Source organism: Osmerus eperlanus, unplaced genomic scaffold, assembly GCF_963692335.1.
Source record: "Osmerus eperlanus unplaced genomic scaffold, fOsmEpe2.1 SCAFFOLD_793, whole genome shotgun sequence".
NCBI lineage: Eukaryota > Metazoa > Chordata > Actinopteri > Osmeriformes > Osmeridae > Osmerus > Osmerus eperlanus.
The window spans coordinates 1-11,444 of record NW_026911121.1 but is presented as its reverse complement, the minus strand read 5'-3'; the positions used below and the strand labels follow the sequence as shown (position 1 = coordinate 11,444).

The following is an 11,444-nucleotide window of genomic DNA, read 5'->3' as shown; positions in this document are numbered from 1 at the left end:
GTGGGGGCTGGGGTAATGGTGCCAGGGGGTAAGGATGAGGTTTGGCGTGTGTGTCTGTGGGCTGGATGTCAGGAAGTGGACACAATCGGAGCAGTCAGCAAGTGGTCAATGGTCCGCTTTGGCCGTGACTATGACAAACTGTGGCTACGCTACGACCAAATCCATTCCTGTCCTACCATGTTTACACCATCCCCACACACCCCAGCCCCCCTTCCCTTGTACTTCCAGGTCAAAGGTCGCCTCTATCTGTCACAGCCTGGAGGGTTCAACACAGTGGCTAGCTCTGACCACCACCAAGTCACTTCAGCAAATATTTACACGCCACCCTCTGGGGTGTGACTCATGATCAATGCTGGCGTGAGAGATATTTTGATCTAACATTAGCACATCCCAGAAAAACATGAATAATGAAAATAAACAATGCGATTAACACAAGAATGTAATGTAATGTCGCTACATCAAAGGGCTTTTCTTTTCACTGTCTTGTTCTGGCAGGAGAGATGAAGAAGACTGTTAGTCAGGGCACCTGGTAGAGTAGAGAAGCACTGAGACATTAGTCACTGTAAGACATGCTTTATCATCAGATTCATACGCAACACACCCATATAGGTTTGCACAATGCACATTCCTGAAGCATCACCTCAGACAGACATCCACTAGACTGATGGTTTTGTATGGAGAAGACACACGCGCGCACACACACACACCTAAGGGTCTAATTGGGCCAATTCTTATTAGATGCTGTAAAAGAGAGGAAACACACAAACGTGCCTCCTGGTCAAACACACACTTCTCTCCCCTGTGTTAAGGAAAAACAAACAGCACACACACACACACACACACACACACAAGAACCTGCTATGGCCTTTCCATGATCTACCAATCTTGGAAAAGAAAGGAAGGATGCAGAGTTTTCACATTGCCTTGAAATCATGTTTTGTCTCTTCTTGTGTTCCATGTTAGTGAAACTGTGTCCAGGTGTGTCCTGGTGTGTCCTGGTGTGTCCTGGTGTGTCCTGGTGTGTCCTGGTGTGTCCTGGCCACCTGGTATCACTCTGTTTAGTGCTCATAGGCACGAAAAGATAAACAAAATCTATTGAGCAGCGATGCGGAGTGGGATGTGTGTCCAGGTATGGGACAAGTGTCGAGCTGGTGTGTGACCATGAGAGCAGAATAAGGAGGAGCTGACCTGTGCTGCTGTTCTTTCAGGTGCCACTCCACCCTGGCCCAGAGCCTGCCCACAGCGGAGGTCCCAGTGGATCGGCCCTTCTGGGGCCTTGACGACACCGCTATGCCACTGCCCTTTGACCTGGCTGACATCATCAACAGGGTGGAGTCCCTCCTCTGGAGGTAAGTGCACAGACTAACACTCGTTCAAGGATACCTATTTCGTACTATCTGTATTTTTAGATTGTAAATGATGGTTACTTTATATTTTATTTGTATTCTAAATCCCCTTAGTATTAGCTAGACTTTGTTCCTTTTGTATAGTTAGACCACATATTCAGTTTTAAGATTCCTATATGTTTAATGTATGCACGTTCATGCCAAAGTAAATTCCTTGTCTGTGCAAACTTTCATGACGATTAAAACCCTTTATGATTCTGATTCTGATACCTGCACCCTCAGACCCACAGTTATTCATGCAAGAGTGTCCGAATGCCTATTAGTGTATTTACTAACTTCCCCTTGGCCATTTTCCATATAGATCTACACTCTGTGGCTCACACAACAGATACATAGTTTGTAAGTGTCAGTTCTCCAGCCGACTCATGAATACGTTTGAACTATCTAGTCTGTTTGGCATTGGAACTCGTCACTCTCTAGTCTGCTGGGGCCTGCCTGCCACTGTGTTGTTCCTGCCTCTCTGGTTATGTCACTGCTATAAACAGTTTGTGTCCAGGCCATACCCTGGGCCCTTTAACACTTCTATGACGTGTTGCCCGTACATATCATCAGGGTGTTATTGGCTGGGGATGGAGGGATGATTAGGCTGTCCTCTCTCTCTATCTCCACCCCTGACAGGATGTGAACGACGGCACAGCGTGGAAGAAGAGAGAGAAAGAGAGAGAGAGAGAGAGAGAGAGAGAGAGAGAGAGACATAGGAGGAGAGTCTTCACATCTTGTGAAATGCACCATACCACCAGGGAGAAGACGCACCTGCTCCATGTTCATGTCCTCCGTTTTGGTGGCACAGCTTCAGCCCTCGACCCCACCCAGGACCCCACCCAGCACCCCACCCAGCACCCCACCCAGGACCCCACCCAGGACCCCACCCAGGACCCCACCCAGGACCCCACCCAGCACCCCACCCAGGACCCCACCCAGGACCCCACCCAGCACCCCACCCAGGACCCCACCCAGGACCCCACCCAGGACCCCACCCAGCACCCCACCCAGGACCCCACCCAGCACCCCACCCAGGACCCCACCCAGGACCCCACCCAGGACCCCACCCAGGACCCCACCCAGCACCCCACCCAGCACCCCACCCAGGACCCCACCCAGGACCCCACCCAGCACCCCACCCAGCACCCCACCCAGGACCCCACCCAGGACCCCACCCAGGACCCCACCCAGCACCCCACACATGCCCCGATAGCACCCCACCCAGGACCCCACCCAGGACCCCACCAAGCACCCCAGACATGCCCCGATAGCACCCCACCCAGCACCCCACCCAGGACCCCACACATGCCCCGATAGCACCCCACCCAGGACCCCACCCAGGACCCCACCAAGCACCCCAGACATGCCCCGATAGCACCCCACCCAGGACCCAACCCAGGGCCCCACCCAGGACCCCACACATGCCCCGATAGCACCCCACCCAGCACCCCACCCAGGACCCCACACATGCCCCGATAGCACCCCACCCAGCACCCAACCCAGGGCCCCACCCACCCCACGGATGGGGTGGGAAAGACCCTGAATAGTGCTTCACTAATACGCTACCAGCTAGCACAGCTACTAGTTTTACAAAGGTCTAACATAAATGGAACCTACATTCAGTAAGCATTCAGTGTGTAGGTATTTATTATTATTTGAAGTGTCATCACATGTATTAGCCAGCTTTGTGTATGAAACAACTCACCGTATAGTCATAGTACATGCTTTCTGACTCTTAACCCAGTGTGATGCTTTTGTATGGTGGAGGTCCATCACTTGTACAGTATAGCAGTCTTTACTTCACCTGTGCTACATCATGTAGGCCTAAGTGTTAATCTCTCTGTTCAGAAATGTAGGGAGCATGAAATGAAATTACCAAAGATTGTGTTATTAAGGGATGAATATAATGGTGCTGAAAGTGTATGTGTGAATCTAAGTGTGTGGGCATATAAGTGTGTGCATGTGCATCCGTGTGTGTGTGTGTGTGTGTGTGTGTGTGTGTGTGTGTGTGCGCGCGCGTGTATGTGTGTGTACGTGCGTGCGTGCGTGCACGTGTCTCAGTATGACAGTGTGCCCACAGCAGTACTGGGAGATGTTTTTGTGTTTGTCGGAGAAGAGAGGAGAGGAGCGCGTGTCGGGGTCTCCTCTGCTCCGAGATGATGAAAGAAAGTGCTGATAGAAAAAAAAATGAAAAAAAAGTGCTGCATCCCATAATTACAGCTGTTCAATCGCTTTTAATTACTCTTAAAATGTGTGAAGCACCATTTTCTCTGTAACGCTCCAGGCCTTCCCAGACATCCACAGCTACAGTCTCAATCTGGTGGAAAAGTTGGATGGTGGAAAAGCTCTCCAACCCCTCTTATTGTTTCTTTTCTCTATCTTGTTCACGATGAAGTAGAAAAGCTGTATAAAATTATTTTAAAAAGGCTAAATGCACTTCCTTGTTTTGTTTTTTTGTGTGTTATTTTTTATTTTTTTACACAATGTTACTGGTTGCCAAATGTTGTTCTCTTGCTCATTTCGCCGTATCTTTTGTATGTTGTCCAGGAAGATTGTTTGTGGAATGGCACTTTTGTTGAGTTGAACCACTCTGTGCTTGCTTCTCCCCTGCTTGTCTATCTGAAGCAATAGTAAAGGCAGTAAAATAAAAGTAAAGGCAGTGAAATAAAACCAGAAAATGTTTTAGGACTTAAAGACTGTGTTCTGTTGTAGAAAGCTCCTGTGTGTGTGTGTGTCCATGTATACCTTTTCTCTGTGTGTGTGTGTGTGTGTGTGTTTGTGTGTGCGCGTGCGCGTGTGTGTGTGTACTCCATCATGTTTGCCAACCCATGAGAGAGTCTTACGGTTGGAAGACCTTTAAGCACCGATGTGTGTGTTTGACCTTTTCCCTGTGTGCGTCTGAGTAGTGATTTCAGAGCTGTGTCAGGTTTGTGTGACTTACAGTGCCTTGTCCTGCCACAACTTCATCCTCATTGACAAGGTGGAAATGCCAGCAACCATATGGAAAAGGCCCATTATTTACAGTCTTTATCCTTTTAACACTGGCAAACAAATTTTCCAAGTGTGTGTACAGAATTCCAACCCCCCGGATCCGGTGTCTAAACTGTCCCAGATTAGGCCTTCCAGTTGAGGCCATTTTGTTTCTAAGCATGGCTGTTATTGCTGTGCTTCTATGTAGGGTGACAGAGTTACCTCCATCAGGTATGTACTACCTTATTCAATTGAACTTTTCAATTTATGGAAGTAATTTATAGTTTACACAGAACCCCCAAAAAGGTTTTTCCCAATTCACTTTTACATACATTAATACTGCACTATTACTCAGATAGAGCTCTACTAAGGTAGTGTAGCTCCTCTAACATCATAACACTGCTCTCAACTCATCATAAAACAGCTTTCTATCAAAAGTACCGCTCTATGACAGCATCATACAGGTCTCTGACATCCTATCACAGTTCTATGACATCATAATACAGCTCTGACATCTTAACAGCTCTATGACATCCAAGCACAGCTCTATGACATCATAATACAGCTCTGACATCTTAACAGCTCTGACATCCAAGCACAGCTCTATGACATCATAATACAGTTCTGTAACATCCCAACACAGCTCTATGACATCATAATACAGCTCTGTAACACAGCTCTATGAGATCCTGCTGTGCTGCATGTTAAAACAACAAAGCAGGGCCCGGCCAGCTTTCCTGTCTGATCCCTCTGTGAAGCAACTAGATTAGGTGAGCAAACATAGCCCCGCCGATTGATTGATGTGCGTTGGATGATGAAGTAGAGCCATTGTTCGTGGTGTTTTCTCCCCCGTCCCATGGCCCAGAGGTCGGCCATGTTAACTACTTCCTGTAGTGGCTGAGTGACTGAGTGATAGATGGAGTGAGGTTCTGCCTTCCCTGGGGCTGCAGGGGGGGAAAAGCCAACTTGAAGAGACAATTACACAGCGTTGGCGAGAAGCACAGGTATGCATTGTCCCTGCTGGGGTCAGCAGGCAGAAACTCAGCCTCAATTAGGCTGACAATAGGTGCTGGGGGGAGATAAAATAACCAGGTGTGTGGTGGGAAAAGTATCGGTTTGGGGTCATATCCCTGTCAGGAGAAAGGGTGGGTGTAGTGTGTTTGTGCGTGTTTTGGAGGAATGGGGGTTGTGCGTGTGTGTGTGTGTGTGTGTGTGTCAGTTTCCATATATGTGTCAGTCTGCATGTCAGAACATACATTTCTGTGTTGTCAGTGTGAACACGTCTGTGTGTGTGTGTGTGTTAGCCCTAGGGGCAGAGAGGCGGTAGTAATAGCAGGAGCAGGCTGAGATAGCATCACTGCTCTGGGGTCGCTGACTGCAGAGGCCCAGCGCGGTGCTCATTCGTCACATGGAGAGACTCCTCGACTACTCCACACTGACTGCGTCCACTTGATTGACTACAGACAGTGTTATACGAGACCACTGATTACAAGTAATGTTATATAACTGTTAAGATGGAGTGGTTTTATGCAATCCCCAATGAAGCAGGATCTCTTATCTCGTACCAGTGTGGACACAGTAAATCACATAGAGTGCAGGAAAGGAACAGAACATACATTTTAGGACAATGATTTAAGTTCCATCAATCATGTGTCTTGATGCATGTCCCTTGAAAACAGAAAAAAAAAAAGAAAGGTGGACGTGTTTTTCTTTCTTCCTCTCAATCATTCAGCTGCCTATCCAGTGACTCTCTCCCTTGTCTCTGTGTGAAACGCCCTCTCTCTCCTCTCCTCTTTCCTCTCCTCTCTCCTCTCCCCCTCTCTTGCATCCTTCTCATGCTCTCCTCTTCTCTCCTCTTGGTCAAGTCTGACAGATGGGTAGGTTATGGTCCATGACAGCAGCACCGTGCTAGGGGTAGAGGCAGGAGTCCCACTCGTGGGATAAACACATCATTCACCTTCTGGTAACACACAATGAGTGGGGCCGTCAAAACCTTGAGCTCTGCCAGCGAGCTCATTACTATGGCACCCCCCCCCCCCCACCACCACCACCACCACCACCACCAACTCCCTTCAAACCCAAGCAGACACACCGTCAAGCACACACACACACACCCTCAGTCAGTCAGTAATACACACAGATACACATGAAAATGAATTACAAACACGCGCTTGCTGCTCTCCAACCCCTGCTGTTGTACCATTCTGGCTGGGCACAGTGAAGGGTGAGATGGGTTGCCAACTGCCAAATCTGCTTTTCAGAGAGGAAGCAACCGGGCCTATGGACTCCACATCCTCCTCTGAGTTTATTTATGACTTCTGACTGATCCACAGTTTCTTCTCTCACTTAGTATTAGGGCAGCTGCGGTCAACACACTTCGCCGAGCGCGAGTGAAGTTCTACCGTCGTTGCAGTTGTTGATTTTGTTGTTGTTGTTGATCCCAACGACTGAATGGCTTTAATGAACTCCAGAGGGGGAGGGGGGATGAGGTGGGGGGGGATGGGGATATCCGTGCGGGTGATGGGAGATCAAAGAGTGATGTGGCTGAATTTGGAGCACGTTTGTGGGACGCCGCTGTGGCCTGGCTCTGGTCGCAGAACAACCCCCCCCCCCTCTCTCTCTCTTCTCTCGTCCTCGCTCTTCTCTCTCTATCTTCTCTCACTCTCTCTCTCTCTCTGATCTTCGCTAGTGGCCACTGAAGTCCTTTGACCCACTTTCCTCCTGTCCCTGTGTGGACAGACATGTCCGGCCCTGGACCCCTCGTCTCCAGAGGGGCCCGATCCAAACCCTTCCATCCTCCCGACTCCCTGGCTCCCTTCAACCTCGCCTCCTCTCCAGCTCGTCTGAAGCCCTGGCCAGTGAGTCCTCGGTTCGTCTCCCCTCATTCACATTCAAAACAACATGGTCTTTGAGCTCTGTCCCCCAGTGTAGCATTGTAGCAGTTGTGTTTATTTCTGTCTGATTTCCTCAGAGCTGAAAGCTAATGTTGTTAGCCCAGTTAGCACAGTTCCATCCGTATTAGTGGGACTCGATTGGGTAGCCTTTCTCCCCTGCCAAAACGGCCTAGTGACAGGCCAGGCATGACTGAATCATCCGCAACTCATCTAAAATGGATGAAAGCCTTTTTTGATCTGGCTGGACTTTCTGCTTGACGCCCCAGCTACAGAGAACACAACAGCAAAAGCAAGTGTCCTCCGTTTCAGATAGAAAAGGCTCTGAGTAGTGTGCGATACCACTTCAATGTAGAGTGTATGTAGAGTCCATGTAGAGTTAGCCAGGACAAGCAGCCTTACTCCACTGTAGATCAAGAGGTTGCAGGTTCGATTCCCCTATATTTGTATAAATACAGCTTTGGATCAAAGCCTTTGCTGAATGAATACATTTATAGGATTAGATTAGATGTGTGAACATTGAAGTGTTCTCACCTCGGGTGACCGTTTGGCGGCTGTTTGGCCAGCATGAAGCATAGTCTTGTGATGAGGAGGGATGGAGTGTGTGTGTGTGTGGGGGGGGGGGGGGGGGGGGCGATGTATTCATCAGGAGAGGCGCTCATCTTATCTACTCCAACCTTGAGGAGAGATCCACGGACAGAGGGTGACTCTCTCTCTCTCTCCCAGACTTTGATTGACAGCTCTTCAAATGAACGTTGGAATAGCTCTAGGCTCTGGGCCTCCAAATAACTGGCCCATCAAATTACATCCAGGGGCCTGGCCGGCCCTCGCAGTGGCAAGAGGGATCTATTTATTTGTCTGTTTATTTGCTTGCTCTAAATATTAGGTGGGGAAAATATTTCCCCCACACAAATAATTTTTGTCCAGCGGTCAAAGTGCTCAAATTTAGTTAATAAAGAGCAGGGAAGGTTGTTTGCCTATGAAAGCATGGGATAGGGGACTTTATTCAAGGCAGTCCTTGGAGAGAGAAGGTGACCTTTCTCTCTTCGAGGCGATGCTGTGCACACTCGGCTGAGTTAACTATCACCACCTGCTCCCTCTCTCCCTTTACTCCTCTCAACCCTGCTCCCCCTTTCCCTCCTTTTCTCTCCCTCTCTCACAACCCTGCTCCCTCTCTCTCCCTGTCTCACCTGTTTCAACAATGCTCAGTCTATCGTTATCTCTACTTCCTTCGCCTCACCCTTGTTTTTGCTTCCCCTCTCTCCCTGTCTATTCCATCCTAGTCTATTGTTCCTGCTCTTTCCTTCCCTTCACTCACTCACTCTCTCTCTCTCCTCTCTCTCTCTCTCTCTCTCTCTCTCTCTCTCTCTCTCTCTCTCTCTCCTCTCTCTCTCTCTCTCTCTCTCATCTCTCTCTCTCTCTCCTCTCTCTCTCTCTCTCTCTCTCTCTCTCCTTCTGATCACTCTCTCTGTCTTTATCTCAAAGCCTCTGCCTCGATTACCTCTCTTATTTTCTCCTCCCACTGTCACTCTCCCTCTCTGTCTTCCTCTATCTGTCTCTTCCTCCTCTCTTCGCTCTCCTCGCTCTCTCTCTCTCCTCTCAAATCTCTCTCTCTCTATCTCTCTCTATTTGACTGGAGCCTGAGGAGAAGCTCTCTCTGGATTCCTCGCGCTGCATCCAGGTTAAACTCTTAATTGCCTTGCAGTAGGTGGTTTAAGGCAGTAGCTCACCAAGGCTCAGCCAGTCCCTCAGCTGGGTTGCCAGGTTATTGGGGGGGATGAGTCGTCCCGTGTTGGATTACAGAGCGGAGCCAGCGGAGCCAGCGGAGCCAGCGGAGCCAGCGGAGCCAGCGGAGCCAGCGGAGCCCCGGCCAGTGATAACGGCTCATTAATATAGATGATGAAGATGACCTCTGACCAGCAGCTTCAGCTCAGCCCTGCTCCTCCTGGACACAAACTCTCTCTAACACACACACACACACACACACACACTCACTCACTCTCTCTCTCTCATCTCTCTCATCTCTCTCTCTCTCTCTCTCTCCTTCTCTCTCTCTCTCTCATCTCGTCTCGTCTCTCATCTCTCTCTCTCTCATCTCTCCTCTCTCTCTCTCTCTCTCTCTCTCTCTCTCTCTAACCATCTATCTGTTGACTTTCTCTAGGCCACAGAGGGGTCTTGGACAGTAAATCACTGACAGAAGGATGTTGGGATGTGAGGAGTAGTCGGTATATCACGCTGATGCATGTGGACACCTCTCTGCCCACAGCACTGTGGCTGAGGCATTCATGTAGGATGGGAGCCCGTAGCTCCAGCGCAGGGCATTCCCACCTGAAGACAAAGGACGAGGCAGAAGGGGGGTGAGAAGGGCGTGTGTGTTCCCTCCCTTGTCCCATTTGACCAGACAGTCACACACAAACACACGCGCACATACACACACACGTTCCCAATCGACGTCCCTTCCCGACCACAGGCACCCACAAGCCCGCTACCCCGGTAATGCTTTTCTGCCACGAAAATAAAACCGCTAACGTTCCCCAACGTGGCCAATCAATGTGATCGATGCTGCATTGCCTCCGCTTATAAATCTGTTGTCAGGGGTGCTCAGTGTGTCACCCTGCCCGCCTCGCCCACCCCCGCCTCGCCCAGCCCCGCCCCCCCAGTCAAAACAAAGGCAAGGGGCCTTGTAGGGCCAGTCCACTTAGATCTGAGCCACATCCCCTTGCTTGGTACAGAGAAGTCATTTCATAAGCCATATTACTGAGTTAATGCCCCTGTCTCAGCGCTCCACCCCTGTCATTGATTCCTGTTTAAAAGGCTATGGTTAGTCAATACCACCTTCTCCTCCCCATCTGTCTCTATTTACTAATAAATAAAGTGGAGAGCATTGACAGCCCGGCCCAGCCCGGCCCAGTCTGGTCCAACCCGGCCCTCGCTCCTGTAAAAAGCATGCATGCTAATGAGGACTGGACCCCAGTGGCCAGTGTAGCTCGCCCCCCCACCCCGCTCTCCTTTGTCCCCCCCCACCCCCCCACCCCTCCCGACACACTCACACACACTCAAGCCCCCTCACAATGCACCGCACTCCAATCATGATAATTGCCCGGTCGTCCAGTTGTTGTTTAACATCGCTCATCAGACGAGAGGCATGGATCACCCCTCCCCTCCCCACCCTACCACCCCCTCCCACATGTCTTTTTTTGGGGATTGTGTGTAGGTCAGCTCTGCGGGTCGTGTCTGGTCGTTTGTCAGGGACGGCCAGCAACGCGGCTCCACGCCCACACTCTGTCTTCTTGATCAATTATGGATCGTATGGACGGCCTCGTTGGAATGGGCCCTGTGCGGCGTTTATTTCAAGACGCCACTCAATCTCCCCCCCCCCCCCTCTCTCCATACACACCCCTTACCCCCCCTCTTTCTAGTATAGCAATATCTACATATAGAGGACAAATGACTGTTCATAAATCAATACAGAGGCACAAGGAGGAAAAATCTATATTTGAGGGGAGAAGGGAAGACGGAAAAGAGCCTGGCCTACAGAGCCCGGCCTACAGATCCCGGCCTACAGATCCCGGCCTACAGATCCCGGCCTACAGAGCCCGGCCTACAGAGCCCGGCCTACAGAGCCCGGCCTACAGAGCCCGGCCTACAGATCCCGGCCTACAGAGCCCGGCCTACAGAGCCCGGCCTACAGATCCCGGCCTACAGATTCCCAGCGTTCACTGTCGTCCGCACATTTTCCTTTCCTCTGGCTTCCTGAGGGACTGGGTGGCGTTGATGTGGTGAGTGCCCCAATGGCCAAAACAACACAGGACTGCTGTGTCAACCTTAACCCCGGGACCCCCCAGGAGCCAGGGGATCAGGGGCCCTGACACTCAGGTGAGTTGGGATGGGGGGCGGGGGGGCAGGGGGGGGGCGGGGGGGGGCAAAGGTCATCTGTCCAGTATGTCAGGCATGCTGGTGAGGAAGTGCTCCCCCCTCCCCTCCTCCCAGACTGGCTTGTTCATTCTGGGTCCACACACACACACAAAACCCTTCCAATGACAACCAATCCACTCAGTGTAGGGGGTAACATTTGTGTTTGTTTGTCACACCTATGCTCCCTGCCTCAGCTCCTCTTAGACACTGTGTTAACCCCCCCCCCACCCCCCCCCAAGCCCCTAACGGGCCAGTCTCCTTCCATCATCCTGAGCCTTCC

At 50.7% G+C, this 11,444-nt stretch overlaps 1 protein-coding gene across 1 annotated transcript; it reads left to right on the top strand.

The window, feature by feature from the left end:
• Nucleotides 1-1,081: 1,081 nt before the first annotated feature.
• On the top strand, nucleotides 1,082-4,070 carry LOC134015656 (spore coat protein SP85-like). The gene is made up of 2 exons (XM_062455222.1): nucleotides 1,082-1,349; nucleotides 2,025-4,070. The coding sequence occupies exon 2, from the start codon at nucleotides 2,130-2,132 to the stop codon at nucleotides 2,703-2,705; it is 576 nt and encodes a 191-aa protein (XP_062311206.1). The 5' UTR covers nucleotides 1,082-1,349; nucleotides 2,025-2,129; the 3' UTR covers nucleotides 2,706-4,070.
• The last annotated feature ends 7,374 nt before the right edge of the window (nucleotides 4,071-11,444 follow it).

Coding starts and splice junctions, on each gene's coding strand:
- LOC134015656 (XM_062455222.1), top strand. CDS start 2,130: ATGCACCATACCACCAGGGAGAAGACGCACCTGCTCCATGTTCATGTC.